The sequence below is a fragment of the Podarcis vaucheri genome (assembly GCF_965113315.1).
Source record: "Podarcis vaucheri genome assembly, chromosome: 2".
NCBI lineage: Eukaryota > Metazoa > Chordata > Lepidosauria > Squamata > Lacertidae > Podarcis > Podarcis vaucheri.
This window is the reverse complement of record NC_138760.1, coordinates 103,422,789-103,444,668: the sequence shown is the minus strand read 5'-3', so window position 1 is coordinate 103,444,668 and position 21,880 is coordinate 103,422,789. Positions and strand designations below refer to the sequence as shown.

The 21,880-nt window shown below is 43.7% G+C and overlaps 1 protein-coding gene and 1 long non-coding RNA gene across 2 annotated transcripts in view; one reads left to right on the top strand and one right to left on the bottom strand.

Moving 5' to 3' along the window:
• Positions 1-12,085: 12,085 nt before the first annotated feature.
• Positions 12,086-15,089, top strand: LOC309525514. The gene is made up of 2 exons (XR_014216369.1): positions 12,086-13,198; positions 13,235-15,089. It is a non-coding gene; the product is annotated as an uncharacterized lncRNA (long non-coding RNA).
• Positions 14,750-21,880, bottom strand: part of EOGT (EGF domain specific O-linked N-acetylglucosamine transferase) — a 26,791-nt gene continuing 19,660 nt past the window's right edge. The window contains exons 10-16 of the mRNA XM_082210102.1: positions 21,625-21,696; positions 21,314-21,400; positions 19,897-19,965; positions 19,693-19,754; positions 18,320-18,439; positions 16,063-16,165; positions 14,750-15,632 (exon numbers count right to left, since the gene is read on the bottom strand). Coding sequence (XP_082066228.1) covers positions 15,486-15,632; positions 16,063-16,165; positions 18,320-18,439; positions 19,693-19,754; positions 19,897-19,965; positions 21,314-21,400; positions 21,625-21,696 — 660 coding nt within the window. The 3' untranslated portion in view covers positions 14,750-15,485. The remainder of the gene's footprint in view (positions 15,633-16,062; positions 16,166-18,319; positions 18,440-19,692; positions 19,755-19,896; positions 19,966-21,313; positions 21,401-21,624; positions 21,697-21,880) is intronic.

Here is a 21,880-nt window from a genome sequence, read left to right as displayed (position 1 = left end):
CAGATTCCTCATTCAAAGCTGAATATTTGAGGAAAACCCATGGCCAAGCAGGAATTACAGCCTCTTCAGCCCATGCAACGTTGCCTGTCTTCCTGCAAATGTTTTAAAAATAATCACCAGAAAGACAGTCCTCCTTGGCTGCCATTCCAAACGGGCACTTAATAATTAAGTATGACTTCTATTTTCTTCTTCTCCTATGAGTAGCTCTCATTTATTTAACAGGACAATTTCTAATCCGCTTTTCAAAGACTCTCCAAACAGCTACAAAGGATCCAACACACGATGAAACAGCAGTAAAAACAAAACAACAACAGAAGCAAGAAGAGCAGCTAAGAAAAAAATAGATGGTGTGTGTTGTGGGGGGTGGGGGTGGGAGATGAGATCAGTGTTACAAACAATAAAGAGCCCTGAGATCTACTGGTATAGAGCAGTATACAAACTTAATTAAATCAGCAGCAAGAACTAAATATCCTTAGGCAAATAAAACAGTCTCCACCTGACACAGAAAGGGCATCAGACCACATGGTCAGGTAAGGCTCTTTTGAGAAAGCATATATCACAAGAAGAACTTTGTCTCTTTCAAAAGAAACAAATGGCAACAGGAAACTTCGGAGTCCATCCAAATACACAGCTAATTCTATATACCATAAGTCCCTCCACTTGAACTTGGAAATCTGAGGACCGATTCTGCATGTGGTCAACAGCCCCTATGTGGTCATTGGAGTCATGCAATTCTACCAGCATCCCCTGCTCACCTTTGTGCAATCTGTCACATCAGTATAGCCTTAGGTTTTGGGGTACATTATGGAAACATCGTGTCCTCTTACCACAACACATTTGATTTGAATGGCGTGAAGACCGGGATGTTCAGACCTCACTTGCAGAATCTACTTTGCAAGGGTTTCTTCACCTGTGGGAAATGTGCATCTGCTTGGCCAGGATGCTGAACTAGACAGGCCATTGGCCTGATTTAGCAGGACAATTCTTAACTCCAAGTGGGGTCCAGTCAGCTAGAACTAGGTGCCAAACAGTGACTCAGCCAGGTAGGCAGTCCACAAATTGGTGATTGGAGCCAGAACCAATCTCACAAACCATTTCATTCCAAAGTCTACTCCCCACCTTTTTTCAGCTGTCCATTACTACTACTACTACTACTACTACTACTACTACTACTTCTATTACTACTTTTTAGATGCTGCTATTGTGAAACAATTGCATGTCAGAAACCCACACTGATCTACTGAGAACCACCTGGAGCTCTACCAAAGGATGTCAATCCTCTTTCTGCCCACCGCTGCTTTATTTGGCTGCATCACAGTTCACTTAAAGAGCCTTCCCTTTGTTCAGATCTCCTCAGTACCTTTCCATTTCTCTAATGCACTTCAGGAAGCAGGCTATGACGCCACCTGTGACCCGACTGAGTAGGAAACAAAAGCAGCCTTGCCTGCATTAATGATCACTCACAGCTTCGCCTCCTGCTGCCTGTGTCTGTGCAAAAAGTCTCACAGCTCTTCAATCGGAGCCAGCCTGCTTTTCTTTCTTCTCCCGTCCAGGGCAAAATATCTGCGGCATGGCTGTTTGGATGGCAGGTTAAGGAGCTCTGGCAAGAAGCTTTGGATCCTAGCTCACCCTGAGCATTACCCAGTCACCTAAAAGAACTAGTGTACAAAATGGATTTGACGTTCTTGTATTTGTAGGGCTGCAACATTTAAGGCGTATAAATCTGAAGGTTGGTCAACTAAAGCTCAAGTTGATTAATGGTGGGATGATTTTAATCAGTGAGGGGCAAATATAAAAGCTATTTTGGGTCTGAAGAAGGAAGCATTAAAGAAGGCTTTGCCTTCTACCATGGAGTAGTAACCAAAGCTTTAATCACACATACGTTTAGTCACACTGAAAAGACAATGAAGAGGCAGGTGAGGAATCCTGCAAAGAGCTGGCAGCCCTAATCTTTTTATTGCAGCAGATTTTAGTAAAATTAAAACCAGGGCAAGCATCTGGGATCTTCCAGGTGGTGCAGAAAATCTCCATGCCAGGGCCTTGAACCAGCATTACATAGCGCTCTTGAGACCTTATCAATAGTAGCAATATCATGGCTGACACACTAGTTAAGCCAGCCTTCCTGCTGCCTTCTAGAGGTCCAATGGTCAAGGATGGTGTGCATTGTAATCCAAAAAATGTGGAGAAGACCAGATTGGGGAAGGCTGAATAGTCTTATGAGGTGGCCTTTCCGCTCTGAGTATCTCTCCAAAGGATTGTTTACTTGAGATACAGTTGCTGTCAATGGTAAGGAATGGAAACATGGTCCATTTGTTGGAGGAGCCACTTCCATGTCTGCTCAGATCATCAGCTGAGGCTGTTCTCTTTGTGTCTCCCCTTTTGACTCGGACCCTTTCCCTTGTCCCCAAACAGCTTGCTCCAGATGCAGTGCATCCCTTGACAGCCCAAAGGTTGCCCATGCCTGTGGGGAAACTCTCATGTCATAATGTTTTTTATCTTCTGAGCCTGTTTCCATTTTTATGCTATTATTTTATTTCTTCAGAGGGATTGCCTTGCAACAAGAGCCATGCAAATGCCTTGGAAAGGGTGAAAGTACAGATACTCAGAAATGCATAAATAACAAACACATTTTTATTCACCAAGACACTTTAAAATCGCGCTCGTGGTGCTTTGATTACCGCTGCGGCTATTTTGTCTGATGTTTAACCTTGACGCTTCATGAAAGAGTTGGGGCTTTGAGCGTTTCGCAATACGGGGCTTTTAAATTGTTGCTTGCGATTCTCCTTGATAGGGCTGTGCCCTACTACACTGCCGAGTTTCTCCTTCGTCATGTTCTCGATTCACTGGAAAGTGCCCTGAAATTAAGAACAGAACAGCATTTTACATAAAATAAAAGACCTAAGATGCCCGTCACTTCCTGCGTGGGCAATTGCTGCTTCCCTTTAATGAAATCGTAGCCCTGCAAACCAAAGAAATGCAGTTAGGACGACTTTGACAACAGACAGAATTATTACAGCATCAAGAATCACATCCCTCCCTAAATGAAAACATTTCCATGCACACCCAGTCTGCGCAAAGCTCCTCGTCCCAGCCATAATGATCTCTCTCACCGAAGAACAGCATCCTAGAGGTTAGCTGCTGCTTGTTGCCTGCTAATCTATTTAACCTGCTCTGCAAAAAGACAAACAATTCAAGCTGTGATCATCAGAGGGTGACAGGCGCGTCCTTCCGTCAGCAGACGGCACCTCTGCTTTCTAGCCTGCGGCGTTGGGAGCCCAGTAAAAAAAAAAAAAAGAATAATAATAAGCAGCTCTGATTAAAGTGGGTGGAATCTCCAGCTAGGCTGAGCATCCAGTGGGCCTTGCCAGAATCAGCCAGCCAGTGACAGGATACGCAGAAGCTTGGCTAAAGATGCATGCCCTGTCAGAAGAAGTGGAGGCAGCGCTCTGTCCCCGCATGACGAGTGGCAGGAAAGGAAAGTGTCACGGAAACTTGGTTTCTAGGATAGCCTTGTGATTTCTGGAGCCCGGTGAAGCTGGGATTGGGCCTTGTGGCAGCAATCCAGCCTGCCTGAGGTAGGCGGGTGAGGAACAGGTGGCATCTGAAACGTCAAGGTTATGCAGCACAAAGTGACTTTACATCATACTTGCAGCTGTGAAGGACTGGAGAGACTCTGGTCGCATCCGTGCCATATATTAAAAGCACAGGGCTTCCCCCAAAGGGTCAGGGGAATGGTAGTTTGCTAAAGGTGTTGTGAGGGATAAACGACACTTCCCAGCATTCTGGGAAGGGGGACCATGTGATTTAACTGTGTTTAAAATTAGGGGGGGGTGTGCTTTGTATTAGAGGTGTTACCTGCTTGCACATCCCAGTCAGACTCTTTGCATTGCATCTACTGTCATCTCTGTACAGTGGTACCTCGGGTTAAGTACTTAATTCGTTCCGGAGGTCTGTTCTTAACCTGAAACTGTTCTTAACCTGAAGCACCACTTTAGCTAATGGGGCCGCCTGCTGCTGCCACGCTGCCAAAGCATGATTTCTGTTCTTATCCTGAAGCAAAGTTCTTAACCTGAAGCACTATTTCTGGGTTAGCGGAGTGTGTAACCTGAAGCGTATGTAACCCGAGGTACCACTGTAATGTCGGTTTCCAGTGTCAAGATGGAACAAACTGCTGGGAGGCCTATGTGTTGGAAGGTGTCGTGAAGGTGTTGCATACGAGTCTATATGAGCATTTGGCCCATGTATGAGTGATGGCTTCCTTAAGGCTCAAAGCTTATAACACTTCCCTGTTCTTAAGCCGCATTTAACTCAACCGAACTCGCCTCAGAGCGTACTTGTACAGGATTCTGCTGTACATGGCTGGTAAATGTAATAACGAGAAGTGCAACCTGATGGTGCAACCATTTTTTATCCGTTTATTCCAATCCAAGTTTCCTCTCTTGCATTAAAGGAAGGCATTAAAAAAAATATGCAAAAATATCTCAGTTCTGCAGGTTTGTAGCAGAAGCTGGCTGTGTGTAGTGCTGATTGGCCAGCACCTGTGATGTCACTTAGACAACACACACACACACGGCGCCAGTTTTTCTATTCCAAGACATTTCCTTTTTTAAAAAAGTTAATAAAACACCTTTTAATTTAAAAAATATAAAAGACTTATCGCCTTCCCAGGTGGGGTATATCTGATGGCTATATTAGCATTAAACTCCCTGGTATATACATCCATCCTTTGAACTAGAATCCAGGTAGAAAACAGGCTCAAATCACAGTTGAAGAATCTATTCCAAGTCCTCCTTTTATATTACATCAGCCTTCACCCTAAATTATATCAAGTCCTGGGGAAATGTGGTATGCCATTCCCAACTGGTGCTAGTCTGGGAAGAAACCGTGCAAACAATGCACAGCAAGTCTAACTTTTATAGAAAAACTGGACATAATGATGGATCCCAACTCCCAAAATGCCATTACAGTACTCTCTAGGGGGAGAGCTCTGGTGGCAGCCTTGCTAACATACAATGCTCAACTCTTCCCCTTATGATAATGCAAAGTCCACTCAGTTCCATCACACACAGGTGCTTTTCCTTTCTTTCTCTCATTTCTTGACTTCCATTTGACTTTCCTCTAGAAATGTTCACTTTTTGCTTGAAGGGTATTTTCTACCAATCTGGATTCTATGCAACTGCGAATGAAGGCTTGATAGCTGTCTATGCAAATCAATTTCATTTCTAATGATTTCACTTTTTCTTCCCTCTCTACTGCAGGCTTTCCCCATCTACCAAGCCCGAGTAATGCAAAAGACTAAATATATTCAAACAGCCTTCTTCAAAAATTCATTTTGCTTTGTAAAATTGTTGCCATGAAAAGGAGAGCTCACTTCTATTCCTTTTGGTTCTGGCAACTGCCCCAAGTTACCTTAGGTGTGTCTTAATGCTTAGATACTCAGAAAAATCAAAGCCAGTCCCCATTCAGCCTAACAGCAGAGACCGGCTGAAGCTGATAACCAGGCTATTTGGATAATGTTGCTTTGGATATAGTCAAAGACGGGTTCAACTGAGAACATCAAATATGATGGTCGAAACACTCCATGGTATTTTCACAGCATTTCCATCAAAATTTTCAATATCTTCTATAATCATGTAGCAACGTATACCGCTGTAGAGAATAGTGTTTGTTGTCTTCTCCCAGGCTATCATTTGATAGTAGAATAACTTGAGGAAGAGTGTTGCCTATTCAATTCACTTTATACATATTTAGAACCTTGGGTTTGTTCTTTTGCTGGGCAGGTAAGGTAAAAGGTAAAGGGACCCCTGACCATTAGGTCCAGTCATGGCCGACTCTGGGATTGCGGCGCTCATCTCACTTTATTGGCCGAGGGAGCCGGCGTACAGTTTCCGGGTCATGTGGCCAGCATGACTAAGCCGCTTCTGATGAACCAGAGCAGCGCACGGAAACGCCGTTTACCTTCCCACCAGAGCGGTACCTATTTATCTACTTGCATTTTGATGTGCTTTCGAACTGCTAGGTTGGCAGGAGCAGGGACCGAGCAATGGGAGCTCACCCCGTCGCGGGGATTCGAACCGCCGACCTTCTGATTGGCAAGCCCTAGGCTCTGTGATTTAACCCACAGCGCCACCCGCGTCCCTGCTGGGCAGGTAGAACCCCTTAACAAAGTACATGGGAAAACACTAGTTTGTTCTTTCTCTCTACTTTCTGTTTAATTGAAAAGCATGTTCAGGACACGCCAAACTTTCATTCTTTCCTGAAAAATAACCCAAGGGAATCACTCCAAAGAAACAGGCCACTTGACTTGTCAAAGAATCACATCGTGCAACCTTTCCAAGCACAGACTACATTTCAATAGGATGCAGCAGGAAATGGGAGTTTGCAGAGTGTGTCCTATTTTATCCTCACAACCATCCTGTGAGGTAGGGTAGGCTGGCTGTTGCAAGCCCCCCCCCAGGCATTCCTGAGAGTTTCGTGGCTAAGCAGAGGATTTAAACACGTTTCCATAGTCTGCTGCCAGGACACACATTCACCAACATAATACACCATACTGGGGCTTGGGGTTTTGATAGGTACCTTCAGCTGTTTGGTTTTCATTGACTGACAAGGACCTCATGAGGGAGATGTAGGTGGTTCACAAAGGATGCTTAAGCCCCACTTTAAGAACTGCAGTACTCATGACCAGAAGCCCCATCTGATGTCTCTGTTGCTGGATTATTCCACTGCAGACTCTAGGTGAGATACCAGATGTTCAGCTGATCTCCTGGCCCAATAAAAAATTCATTGCACATACAAAGCTGGCATGTCAGGAAGGTTCTGAAACAAATCTTCGCAACATGCTCATCTTGAATGCGCAGGGAGTTTTAAATATGAAAGACAAGAGCATTCAAATATGAAATTCCCTCAGCCTACACTCAATGCTAGTCCTGTATGCAAGCTAACCCTCTGGAAATAATGGCAGTCATATCCATTAATCGTAAAGGATCTACTCTGAGTAGGACTAGCATTGTCTGGAGTCTGGAGGCCCAACCCAGCAATGGAGGCATCACATGAAGCTGCTGACTAGTTGCAAGTCTGCATAGCCCCCATTGGCCAAAGAGTTTGCCCTGTTGAGAGCCAGTATTAGTGGCTGAACACCCTTTTTGGTCTTGTCCACAAGGCACCCTGTGGGCCTATGCAACTGAAGGAAAAGCCATTGTTGGACTCTCTAACCCCATCAGCCCCAGTAAGCATAGTAAATGTCAAATATGATGTGAGTTGTAGTCCAAAGACGTCTGGAGATTCACAGGTTCCCTGTCCCTGCTTGAGGGCCAAATCCAGATGGTAGCTAACCAACTGATGCTTTATTTATAAAAATATATATATATTTAAATACCCCTGTTTCATAAATATATATCGCAACAATATAAAAACCTAAAAACCAGACAATAAAATCATAAAAAGTTAAAAGCAAAAAGAAACCAAAAACAAACACCACTAGACCATTGTGGCTGATGTAGTCTGAATTGTCTGCATAGGCCTGGCAGAACAGAAGTGATTTCGACAGGCGTTTAAAAGTTGGAACAGAAGGCGCCCGCTGAATCTCTAGTGGCAGGGTATGCCTCAGGACTGGACCAATGACACTAAAGATTGATTTCTCGTTGTTGTCAAACGACCCTCACCAACTCTAGGAACCAGCTTGCTCTTGAGCCTCTTGGGCTTGCCGATCAGAAGGTCGGTGGTTCGAATCCCTGCAACAGGGTGAGCTCCTATTGCTCTGTCCCAACTCCTGCCAACCTAGCAGTTCGAAAGCATGCCAGTGCAAGTAGATAAATAGGTACCACTGCAGCGGGAAGGTAAAAGGCGTCTCCGTGTGCTCTGGTTTCCATTACGGGGTTCCATTGTGCCAGAAGCGATTTGGTCATGCTAGCCACATGACCAGGAAAGCTGTCTGTGGACAAATGCCGGCTCCCTTGGCCTGAAAGCGAGATGAGCGCAGCAACACCAGTAGCCTTTGACCGGACTTAACCATCCAGGGGTCCTTTACCTTTTACCTTTACCTATAAGGGTACAGTAGATCCCTGAGGTATCCTGGACCCAAGTTGTTTTAAGCAATGCAGTTGCTTTGGGGGACTATGTTATGTCGGAATACGCAGCCCCTGAGATGGCACAAACCTCTCCGGGCGTCTTCCTGAAGTTGCACAGCTCTGGGACATCCATAAAACATCAGTGTTGGCACGCTCCACCGACACATAGCAGATGCCTATGTGCATGCACACTTGGCAGAGTTTAGCGGAAACGAAGTGGAGATTGCTGTGCTCATTCTAAGCTTTTATTAAGCAGTATATACAGGACAAAGCGAACATGGCGTCTTCCCCCTTCAGCTCTGAGAGAGAACCGAAAGTAAAAAGTAGAAAAACACAACAGAGCGGAAGAGGTAAGGCTAGCTTCCGTTCTCAAGCTTTCCAAGCCTAGAAAGTAAATACAGACATGGGATGTAACAGTCACACATCAGGAACGGAGGAGTGAAATGCTAACAGGAATGAAATGCTAACATGTTACGTAGGCCAAACCTGGCTATGTGAACATGTCGTGTAATGAACAGCCCCCACTTGGCTCACTGGTCTGTCAGGTTGTCTGACACTTGGGAAAAAGACTTTATCTGAAAACTGCTCTAAAAGCATAATGGAAGCAAGTTTGTTTGTTTTCAGTGGTAAATATGTTTAGGATTGCTACATTAAGATTAATGTTATTACAGCACCTCTATACATGTGAAAGTTGAGCTATTTTAACAAAGGTAAGCATTGGCTCTCAAACATTCAAAGCATGTGACACATATTCAAAGCATACTACTTCCCCCCCCAAAAAAAATTGTGAACTGTAGTTCTCTCACACACACAAAGAGCTACAATCCAAAGCACCCTAAATACAGTCCCAGAATTCTTTAGGGAAAGTCAGGTAATTAAATGGGCGCTGGGTGTGCTTTAAATGTATGGCATGGGTCTGAGGCATTGTTTGGAAAAAAGTCTTGCTACCTGAGAATCAAGAGATGTACAGAAGTTGCGTGTAACAAGGCTATCAGCCCTGAACATCTGTTCACAGGGACAGTTCCAATTAAAACTAGCATTTTAATCTGCCGTTAAATACATTACAATGTGCTATTTAATCTGTTATCTTGTTTGGGGGGGGTTGATATTCTTGGTATGTTACAGTTTTAAAATTATGCTTCTAAGACACTCTGAGGACCTAGATGGTTAAAAGGTGGGGCATAAATCTGAAATATATCAAATGAACTATATGACCAGCTAGTTAATAACTGAATGAATAGCTACTAATGCTTCTACAGCATGCTTTTTCGCTCCCGAATTTCATTCCTTGAAGATGCTGGACATACAGATGTGATATTTGACAGTATTCTAGCTCCATCTACTGTCCTAACCTCTATGATTTAGAAGTAGCTGGAAACTGGAAAGAAAAGCTGTCAACGGTTGGAATTTTCTTATTCATCAATTCATTTTTTTTAATTAAAAAAATGCTGTATTTCAGTGTTTACAGTGAGGAAAGAGAAATTATTTCATGGAATAACACTTTGTATACATTTCAAAAAAGTTAACGAGTCATTAGCAGAAAATATCCTAAATGCCAGAACCAAGAGACAGAAAAGTAAAACGTTTAACTTTATTTCAAAACAAGAGTCAAAATTTAACAGTCAAGATTTCAGCGACAAGAAAAAAAAGGATTACTGGACACTGTAATGAAAGAATACTTTCTGTTCATTTGACTTGTTCAGAAGTTGTGCAGGACAATCAAGGACATTGCTTTTGGAATGCATGATCACCTCTTCCAAACCCAAATTCTAACCAATCAAAAAATGAGCTATTGCATTCCTCAAAGAGTTCAGATTGGTTTACATATCACGAAACGTTTGCATAGACGGGACTTCCACATAAGGAACACTATCTTATGCATGTAGACCATACCTTATCCATGATCCTGTGTATATCTGGATCACTGCCATGTACACGGGTTGGGAACGTGGTTAACAGTGCTGTGCCAGCATGCGTCCATGCAGTCATGATGGCACACACCGCAATCTACATGTACATTAACTCTTCCAGTTCCTATGCCTTCCTTCTATGTAGGGATTGTGTAAACATGTGAAGTGGAATTCTGTGTAGTGGTTCAGCACCACGTGCAAAGCAGCCTATTGGCCTCAGCAGACTACTGGGTGGAGAGGCATTCTTACAGTCCTTAACATAGTGGAATCCCAGAGCTATCCTTTCTCTCATCAAATGTGGTAACTCAGCACATATCCCTGAAGATGAAATGAACTAGTTTTGACATCAGATAATCCACTGGAGCAGAGACACCGTTGATATTTGTAGATGTAGAGCTTATTATCTTTATAGATTTTGCTGGAAGCCACCCAGAGTGAAACCCAGCCAGATAGGCAGGGTAGAAATATTATTATTATTATTATTATTATTATTATTATTATTATTATTATTATTAACCAAAGCATCACTGAGTCAATTCCCAAGGAATTGAGTTTGCTACTGGAATGAGATGTGCATTAACTGCCATGCCCTTTATTCAAGACAGTACAGTGGTACTTCGGGTTAAGAACTTAATTCGTTCTGGAGGTCTGTTCTTAACCGGAAACTGTTCTTAACCCTGAAGCACCACTTTAGCTAATGGGGCCTCCTGCTGCCGCTGCATGATTTCTGTTCTCATCCTGAAGCAAAGTTCTTAACCCGAGGTAATATTTCTCGGTTAGCGGAGTCTGTAACCTGAAGGGTATGTAACCCGAGGTACCATTGTAAATTATTTTGCAAAAATAACCCTGTAAAATATCTATCCTTCTAAACCAGGAGTTGTCAACGTGGTCCCTACTGCCCATTAGTGGGCGTTTCAGGGTTCTAGGTGGGCGATAGGGGGTTCTATGGCACAAGCTGAATCCTCCTTCCATCGAGCACTGGTGGGCGGTCAGGAAATTTTACCATCAAGAAAGATGCATTAGTGGGCGGCGGTAGATATAAAAAGGTTGACTACCCCTATTCTAAACTGTGGCAGAATGGTCCACTTAACTCTTAAGTGCATGACAATACTTATCCTTTGCATTTAGTGCTTAATTAAACACACAGATACCCTTAACCCATTTTCCAGCATCCTTCTCCAGTTGTTCATCCAAACAAAACTTCCAACATACTAAATGAAAAACTGAATGCTACCATTTTTTATTCTCATTACAGCTCATTATTTATTGCTACTTCAAAGGCTAGCAAGTGAAGTCCTTAAACATAGGCTTCTTGCCAGTACTTTGTTTTACAGATGGTGGACAAGGTATTTGCAGCAGGGTGGGGGGAATCTGTGGCCCTGCAGACAGAGATGGACTCAAACTCCCACCATCCCCCAACATTTAATGGTACAAATTTGCTTTTTAAAAAATGAAGCTTACAGATCAATGCAATATATATATATTTATTAAAAAAACCAGTGCATTTCAGAAAGTTTTTTTCCCATATGCAAAAAATACACTTTTTCAGTTCCTTTCAAGTTCTTAATCACTTGCCCTGGTCCAAGGAGAAGACAAATATCATAATACGTTTCAGAGATCTGTAGCTCAACCTCTGCAGTACTTCAAGTCACGAGAGACCTATGTGTAAGCTACTCTTACAATAATTCATTCTCTTCATCCTCCATAGGCAGGGCGGCAAATAGGCCCCACAGTATATAAATTAGCTCATGATTGTTAGAAAATGGATGTCAATAATAGCCATGGTTGTCAGGTAAAGGTAAAGGTACCCCTGCCCGTACGGGCCAGTCTTGACAGACTCTGGGGTTGTGCGCCCATCTCACTCAAGAGGCCGGGGGCCAGCGCTGTCCAGAGACACTTCCGGGTCACGTGGCCAGCGTGACAAAGCTGCTCTGGCGAGCCAGAGCCGCACACGGAAACGCCGTTTACCTTCCCGCTAGTAAGCGGTCCCTATTTATCTACTTGCACCCGAGGGTGCTTTCGAACTGCTAGGTTGGCAGGCGCTGGGACCGAACAACGGGAGCGCACCCCGCCGCGGGGATTCGAACCGCCGACCTTTCGATCGGTACATACCACTCAAGTATTTACATTTACTATAAAACTCTCCTTCCTGCTTCTGCATACCATTCTCTTCCTCAATGCCCTGATTCTAGGCTGCAATATCTGCTGATCAACTCACTTCAGAAGCTCAAATCATGCACATGTTTGCACCAACATAACATTCTTGGGGGAAGGGGTGTTTTGTGCTCATATTTTTGTGCACACAAAAGTAGCATAGGGCCGCAACCCTGTATTTGCTTACCTGAGAGCAAGTCCCACATTGAAGCTAATGGGCCTTACTCTTGAGTAGACATGCACAGGGTTGCTCTGTAAATCAAGTTACGTGTCGTACAGTATTTCGATCCCGAACAAGGAACAACTATACTACGGATGTGATTGACAGCTAGCTGTATTTAGCCCCCAAGACACTACACACAACTCAGTACTCAGCGGCTCTGTACTGAGGGATCTCCTTAAACCAGCCTCCTCTCCTGGGCTACAAGTAGCCGGTGCAGCACTGTAACACCACAGTGCACAATGAAAAACTCACAATAAAATATGTGTGAGGGGGGGGAAATTCTGCAAATTAGAGCGTATGTAAAGTTAAGGTCAGATCTCTTTAGAAACCTGGCAATTAGGTAAAACTATTGCAACAAGAGCCCTAAACAGAATGTACTTAATTGTTAGAAAACAATAGTCTTCTGGCATCCTAAAGACTTACAAATTTTATTATGATATATGCTTTTGTGGACTGGGTTGCTTCCAGATGCTCTGTTTATCGAGCATTCGTTCATCCTTATCTGTTTTCAGGTAGGTTATACAGCAATTCATCTAACAATCGTTATCCTGTGTTTTCCACTGCAATTTCCTTCACTTTCCTTACTGCAGATATACCTTCTTTATTTTTAAAAAGGTGCAAAAGAGCAGCAAACCCACTTTAATGAATTCATCAGAGTGCAACTGAACCCCACTCATAAAATAATGATAGCCTGGAAGTGACCATAGAGTCCACAAAACTTATGCCAAAATAAAATCTGGTAGTCTTTTAGGCACAAGACTATTGGCTGTGTTTGTGACAACAGAGAAACACCTGTGCCTCTGGAAAAAGTTAGAAAGGGCACACGCAAATCTAGAGGGATAACAGTGCAGTTAACTAGACAAATCAGAAGACCATAAGAGGGGCAAGTCTTGCCCAAACTAGGAAAATAAAGGACATAAACAAAAGTAAATTGGCAGCTTGCCACTACCTGATTTTGGGGATCTTCCTTTTTTCTTAGCTCCTATGCTGCAGCTCCCATTTAGCAGGGCTACCTGAGGAGAGGAATTCAGGAGGACCGGGAGAGCTATGCAGGGAGGAGGGTGAGGAGCTCAGCATCCTCCAGCCTTCCCCATGCACTTGGATCCAACCCACTGACACAAACAGTATCTGTTTTGTTATAGTGCAGAGCTAGGGAACCAGTCAATGAGATGACAAAAGTTGCAAAACGAGTGAGGAACAAACCACTTCTGCTGTCATTTGCCCTATTTGTCTTGCTGTTCTTTGAGCTTGCCGAGTGCAACATGCTAAGTAACACTGACCAGGTACTTGCAGGCCAGACAAGAATGGTCTGAAATGTAACATATGTCAGAGAGGGAGAACTGTGGCATAGAAGCACTGCTGGCAAGGGTGATGGGTTGGTACACACAAGTGAGACTCCACCACAATCTGCAGCATAACTGTGATTCGCATAAGGACTTGGCTCACAAGCATTCAACCAGATGTATCTGATTAAGTCAACAGGAGCTGCTTGAAAGCGATTGCGTGAAGACATGTACTCATGGTTATATTTCTTTCAAGGCACTATTATAGTGCAAGCATGAATTATGAAAAGTTAAATTATTTTAAAGCTTTGGAGACAAACATAGTTCATGTATTAAGCCATAGTTTTCATACTTAACAGCAGGACAGTTTAAAATAAAGGCACTACCAAGAAAAACAATGACATACCCAACTTCCTTGCCAGGAAATGTCTTCCCATCAAGCTCAGCAGTTCTGAATTTCAAGGTTTCTTGGTGGGGACGCAGCAATTTGGCATTTGCCCCATGACTGCACCTCACTCCCTGCCCCAAGTGCACTATGGCTTGATATCTTAGTTAATTCAGTTTGTACATGACTCATCTTAACTTTGAAATGGGTAGACACTGATCGCCGAAGAATTGATGCTTTTGAATTATGGTGTTGGAGGAGACTCTTGAGAGTCCCATGGACTGCAAGAAGATCAAATCTCTCCATTCTTAAGGAAATCAGCCCTGAGTGCTCACTGGAAGGACAGCTCATGAAGCTGAGGCTCCAATACTTTGGCCACCTCATGAGAAGAGAAGACTCCCTGGAAAAGACCCTGATGTTGGGAAAGATGGAGGGCACAAGGAGAAGGGGGCGACAGAGGACGAGATGGTTGGACAATGTTCTCGAAGCTACCAGCATGAGTTTGACCAAACTGCGGGAGGCAGTGGAAGACAGGAGTGCCTGGCGTTCTCTGGTCATTGGGGTCACGAAGAGTTCGACACGACTAAACAACTAAACAACAACAACAAAGTAACAGAATCGAAAAGATGAGGAAGCAGATTAGGGTTGCTTAAAAACCTGCAGGAGTAAGAAATACATCAGGACCAAACAACATGTTATGATAAACACAGTTTTTCCTGAAAGCATGCTTTAGGTAACCACTTTTATTCTGAAGAAAAAGCAGCCACAGGGTTCCTAATCTGGATCAGGGCCCTGCACTGGGTTCCTACTAAAAATCCACTTACTCACCCGAGCCACTGCTTGCCCCCTGGTGGCCTTGTGCTTACTTTAAGCACGCGTTTAAAAGCCACATTGTTTGTAATGTGTAGTTTGGCCTCTCAGATTCAGCTGAGTTCTATTTCCACGGTCTCTCTTAGTGTTGTGGAGTGCCTTGCAAAAACAGGAGTGTGATGCTATACAAGCCTACTCTGAAGTAAAGTCTCAATGAGTTAAATGGGACTTAATCCCAAGTATGGTTTCAACCTGGAAGTCTTTAAAAAAAAAAGAAGAAGCAGAGAGAAGGAAAGTGGACCCACTGCACTTATTTGTAACTTCACCCTTCTTTTTAGCAATGGGGGCAAAACCCCTAAAATAAATAGGGAGGGAAGTAGTGCAAATATTAGTCATCTTAATAAATACACCTTGCAAAATGCAAATTTCTCAAGTAAAATTAGGAAAGGAATTGAGAGTGAGAACATTATTGGGCGGGGACGACGACGACACACACAGAAATAACAGCGTGAGGGTGGGAACCATGATATGCAACTACCAATCCTTTTAACACTTTTCCTCCCGAGAGAAAAAAATATATAATTGTGTATCAGAACAATTGACATTTTATAATGCTGCTGTATTTAAAATACCCTGTAAAATTAGGCAATTAATCTAGAATTCATCGCGTTTTCTCCTAAACGGCCATTTGGAATGCTGCGATACATGATCAGCTGCCAAAAGCACCAGGCGGACGAATTCTTCTACGTCAAAGGAGTAATTTGTAAACTTCGGGTGTTTTCCTAGTGTTGGATGATGCCCCTGAAGAAAAGGGAGTTATAAAATGGTTTTAAGGAAGCAAAACAAGTCAGCTCTTTTCCCCTAGAAAACAAGCAGCAAATTGAGCACGCATTTTAATTCATAACCGCTGATTTATCGATCCTCCCTAAAGCAGCAGCGTCAGTAAGAAAACACCTAACAGCACTGCTATTGATAGTCTGAACTAATGGCCAATTAATTTCATTTCTCTCCCTCCTCCAGCTATTCATATAAAATGATCCTTTAATCAGAGCAGAGAATTTAATTTGGGCTGAAGCAGAAGAATCATATTTCATGTGGAAGAACTGAGATGGGTAAAACATTTTTTATGATGATGATGATGATAATAATAATAATAATAATTATAATAATAATAATAATTTTAAAAAACAAAAAACACAACACCAAAACACCTTTGCATCCCACCCACTACCTCATCCTGAGGGAACACTTTGTCCTTCTTTTGCCAGGTGATGTAATGGACGCCTCTCAGCCTTGCAAGGTCTAAGTAGCAGCGCTCGTCTTCACAGTTGTACCTGAAGAGGAAATAATGGGGATTCATTAGCAAAAGGAGCAACGGTCCTCTTTAGTGCCTGCCCCTCTCCTGCAGGAAATGGAAAGGATAATCATTCTACTAGCAATTGGAAATGGACAGGCTGCAGCTTCCCCTGCTACAGCTCTTGCTACAGACAAAGCCAGGGTGGCGCTGTGGTCTAAACCACTGAGCCTCTTGGGCTTCCGGTCGGAAGGTTGGCGGTTCAAATCCCCATGATGGGGTGAGCTCCTATTGCTCTGTCCCAGCTCCTGCCAACCTAGCAGTTCGAAAGCACGCCAGTGCAAGTAGATAAATAGGTATCACTGTGGCGGGAAGGTAAACAGCGTTTCTGTGAGCTCTGGTTTCCGTCACAATGTTCTGTTGTGCCAGAACCGGTTTAGTCCTGCTGGCCACATGACCTGGAAAGCTGTCTCAGGATAAACGGCGGCTCTCTCAGCTTGAAAGCGAGATGAGCGCCGCACCCCATAGTTGCCTTTGACTGGTCTTAACCGTCCAGGAGTCCTTTACCTTATAGAGAGAGCCAAGGAAGCAAATCCCCTTGATACTTGGGTTTTGCTCTAGCATTTCCTGCAGCAAGCATTAAGGAATGCACTCAAGCTGTCTCTCTCCCTCCCCACCCCCAACCTTTGATTCAGACTTTTTTTGGGTGGGCTTGGAAACACGCTATCTAGCTATCTAGCTATTTGAGCTATTTATATACCACTTATGAACCAAAGTCGCTAAGCAGTGTATATAAAAATCATAAAAAGCATGCAATGGATAAAATATGATGGTTCATACAAAACCCCCAGAAAACATCCTTAAAATGCCTGCTGAAGAAAGGGCTTTGTTCAACTGAGGAAGGAGCGGGCTGCCTAATCTCAGCCAGGAAAGCGTTCCGTAGAAACAGGCCCATAGGACTGAATGTATGACTCAGTGGAGACAAGCCATGCATCTGAGTCATGGGGGTCAGTAACATATACACACCCTCAAGATCTCAGTGACTGGGGAGGGATACAAAGGATTGGGTGGTCCTTAACATAACCTGGATCCAAGCTTTGCAAATTAATACAGTAACTTTGAACTTACTAACATACAGCTCAGAGGCCAAGGACATGCGTACGTGCCTGGTAACATGGAAGTTACAGTTTGTAGGACAATAATTTAGATAAAACTGGGCTTTAAAGAACCTCTAAATCTAGGGTTCAGCTACCCCCATACTAAGATTCAAAAAAAACGATGGCACACTTCATTGTGCCTGGCTTCTATACCATGAAGGATTATTTCAAATAATAAAGACCCTTTCCTATTAGTAAGGTGAAACTCAGCTGGAAGCAATGGCTTTAAAGATAAGATGGCAAGGAGGCAATGTAGACCTGCCATACAGTTTTAGAGCAACAAGCAGTAATCCAAGAACCATATCCTCATGAAGAAACCTTTAGAGAGGCCAGATCGATACAGTGAAGAAGAAGAGTTTGGATTTGATATCCCGCTTTATTACTACCCAAAGGAGTCTCAAAGCGGCTAACATTCTCCTTTCCCTTCCTCCCCCACAACAGACACTCTGTGAGGTGAGTGGGGCTGAGAGACTTCAGAGAAGTGTGACTGGCCCAAAGTCACCCAGCAGCTGCATGTGGAGGAGCGGAGACGTGAACCCGGTTCACCAGATTACAAGACTACCGCTCTTAACCACTACACCACACTGGCAAATAAAATACCCTGTCAGAAATCTTTATAGAACTTCTGTGGGTTCATATTAACAGGCCTTAGGCAACTATAAGTTCTTAAGGACTTGTTCGGCTCTCTCCGATTTTATTCTTCTAATTCATTTTGCCACCGGGGCATTCCACATCGATGGCTGGGTTTAACGTGGAGGTTTCCAGCTGCCAACCTCTGCCCAAACAAGTTGGCCAATGAACAGAGTTGTCACACTCCACCTGGTACACATCAAGGAGTGCTTCTTCTAACTGTATGACCGAGGTAAGTTCAATATCTGCTCTGACGGAAATATAGAGGCACCATCTCACCCTCTGTGACATGCGTTTGCTTAAAAGCACGGTTTATAAGCCCTTCTTCGGATCAGGACACGGCAGCCCATTTTTCATGCAAATACAAAAAAAGAAACTATTAAACACATGAACACATGGAGGCTTACAGTTCAAAGATGACAGCCCAGTCTGGCAGAAAGAGAAGGTGGGTGAGTCCTGCTCCATGCATCCCAATGAATATATCAGAATTGTGCGTGATTTTCAGCTGCTCCTTAAATTCGAGCTCCCTAGAGAAAACGTATAATAAGAATGGGTCTAACATGGGTATGTGTGAATAGCACAACAGATCATTGTTCAGATAGGTCAAGGATATCTTAGGTGGTGAGGAAATAAGCTATACACCGAAATAAAATTCCTGGTGATGCTCAAGATCTTAGAAGAGCATATTGTTGCACTGGAGAAATTAAAAGGTTGCCATGCAAATGCACCCAGTAAACTGCTTCAGTGTCTGGTCTTTTTTTAAAAAAAACAAATGTTACTCAAACTCAAATCCATTATTAGCCTCAACATCAATAACGTACAGCTCATTCATAGTTTTCAAACTTGTACTTCAGAGGGCAATCAGCGGAGCAATCCGACCTGTCCTCCATGTTGGGTTGGGTGAGGGGCAGGGGGAGACTAGATTAGGCCAGAGCTTTCCAAACTGTGTGTCGTGACATGTTAGTGTGTCAGCTGCAGTGTGTAGGTGTGTCACACAAACACTCCCTGTGCTCCTCCCGGGGCTGGATTAGTTTGGAAAACTAAATTACCGTGTCGCGAAATGATGCACGTCTAAAAAGTGTGTCACCAGCAAGAAAAGCTCTGGATTAGGCAGAGCAGAGGTGTTCCTTTGTTCATTCTGCGGGACATGTGATCAGGTGGGCTGCTGGCAGGAGCCAGAGAAAGAGGCAAGGGCAGGGCTGAGACAGCCCTGGATCCTGAAACCCTATTGGTCCCATCCAGGGGCTGACAATCCTCTCCCCACCCCTTTTCTGCCCAAGTCACCGGGAGCAATAGGGCTGCAGTTGTGGCCGTGGCCCTGCCCTTCCACAAAGCACTGAGGCTGGAAGGGGGAAAATGTTCTATTGTTCTCTTTATTGACCCTTAACAGCGTACACTTATGCATGTTTGCAAGTCCTAATAATACGTTCAGTGTGAATTACTCTCTAGTCCATGTCTGGGATTGCAAACGTTCCAAAGATTTCAACAGGATTTACTTCCAGGAAATTGGTCTGTATCCAGTAACGGCTTTACACAAGCAGAAGAGGCAGTTCTCCTTATGGCAAGGTGGGGCAGGCCATTTTCACTGATCTCCTGTAGCCCTCTGTGCTCCCTCAAAATTAACTCCTCTGACAAAACTGAGTGCCTCACCTGAAGCGAGCAGGAGCTCTTTCCGCTAGTGGAAAACCACCATGGGACACAACCCGTCATGCGGGTGCAGAAAGGTGAAAGTCAAGTTAGGAACAGCTGCAGATCTGCTACGCCTTGCAGGTGCACTTACTTGTACTTGTAGTTTACTATTCGGACTTCAAATAACGGCAGCGTTTTCAAAGCGTTGGCAAGCTAGGGAGAGAGGGAGGGGGGGAAAGCAACATTTCTGCATGATAATTGCTGTTTTTATTTCCCATCCATTTCCTGTACCCACCACGGCTTCCTTGTGCCCACTGCTCTTTGGAAGCCTTTACTCAACAGAAAATAATCTAACCTCATTTTGGTTTAATATCTTCCTGTATTCTGTACTCCGAGCGAGTATTGTAACTCTGATTTTCCCATCCTGTTGGGGAACAAGCAAAACAAAAAGTAGCAAAATGAATCCATTTGCAAGCTGGGGAGGAGAAAGACCAGCTGACGGACAATGAATAAATTAGTGCCCTTGATGTAAAAACAATTAGCAGAGTGATTAAAATGTCTTTTCCTTTTAATCACCTCGTTTATATCACACACAGGAGAGGCACATTCCTTAAAATGGATTGTTCTAATGTGCACTTTCTGTCGATTCTCCTTCCCCAAAAGCAGTATTTGCAACCAGCAACTAGTAAGTCATTTAAGAGTCCCCTTATGGACCTGATCAAGTCACTCAACTCCCAATGAAACCACAGAGAACCTGATAGCGCTACCAGCAGCAAAGGTTTCCAAACCCCTTTGTTTTATTCAAATGGCCCACACCACCACAAACCACTGCAGTATCTGAAAAAGTGGAAGTCACACAGACGGACACAGTATGCTTTATTATGTCGATGAATTATTGGGGTGCGGGGGGGAGGTGTTAGCCCACCTAACAAGGTTATTATTTCCCTTCCCAATTTAAAAATCCATCGAACCCTCGGGGGTAAATTGTGTAAAAAAAAAAAAAGAAGAAGAAAGAATTACAAAGGTTTAACTGCATGACACCTATTAATACCAGCAGGAAATGAGGGCCAAATGGTTGCACACAGCTCGAAAACACCAGCCCCTTGTGATAAGCATGAAAGTATATTCTCCAGAAAATATTTTAAAGAACTCAAAAGCAGCCAAATTGATTCCCTCCCCCCAGTATACACCCTGTGTGCGCGCGCACACACACACACACACACTAGTAGCCCTTTTAATGGAGCCAGCATCTTCCTGTGGATTCAGATATTGGACAAAAAGCAAATGTCGCCCCCTGATTTAGCCAAGGATTTACTGGGTGGCTCTGCTCGGCTTGTTGCTGCTGGAAAACTTGTTCTGGCAGCACCAAGCAAACCATGCAACTGCAGAAATGGCTCAAGGGTTCAGAGCTATGCCTCCTGTCTTCATAAAGAGATAGAATTCGCTACGGCGAGAGAGCTGGTGTACATTTATCACCCTGCATGTACAGGACGCCGCAGGGAGCACAGAAGTACTGCAGGCAAGAGGCATCTCCTTCAGTATTTAAATTCTTTGCATCCCCTTCGCCATTGCAAGGGAGCTTTCATTCGTCAGGAAGATATGCAAGTCAGCGGAAACAGGAGTGCTCAAAACTACAATGAAACTTAGGACTGTGGGCATCGGAAAAGAGAACTTCTCAAGCTGTGGGCACGATCCGAAGCAAGAGAGAGGGCGCATGCAAACTCAAGCTTCATTCGCGATTCTTACAGAACGGCACAGAGCATCACTAATACCTTGGGTCCTTCTTGTGTGACATTTAATCTGTGCAGCACATGCTGGGAAAAGGCTCTGAATAATCCTGTGCCATGACAGCTGGTTATCTGAAATCACAGCAGACATATAGGAATAAAATGCACCCATGTGCTATGATTTTAATATTTTTTTGCTAGTAACAAACCGCACCCCACCTCCAAACAAAGTTTTTATGAACTGCAGTCCTTCTTCTTTAACACATCTATTTAAGAAGCTCACAAATCTTATTCAAAATTTCTTTTTTTATTTAAAGAAAAAGTGGGTGGGTGTGGAACCCAACGTATTTACTCACCAATGGCGTATTATAAAATAAGCCGTACCTCATTCGAGGCAACAGTGTAAAAACTGCTTCTTTGAAGCATACCTGAAAAAGGAGATCATTAACAAGTTACAGCAGAACTCCTGATATATAATTAAAAGAGGTGAATATAAAGCAGGACCTATTAATACTGCAACAGAAGCCAGATCACAGCACCAATCTGAGCCCCCCTTGCGTTAAGCACTGAACAAATGACTGAAACAGAAACAGCATCTGACACAAAGACCCA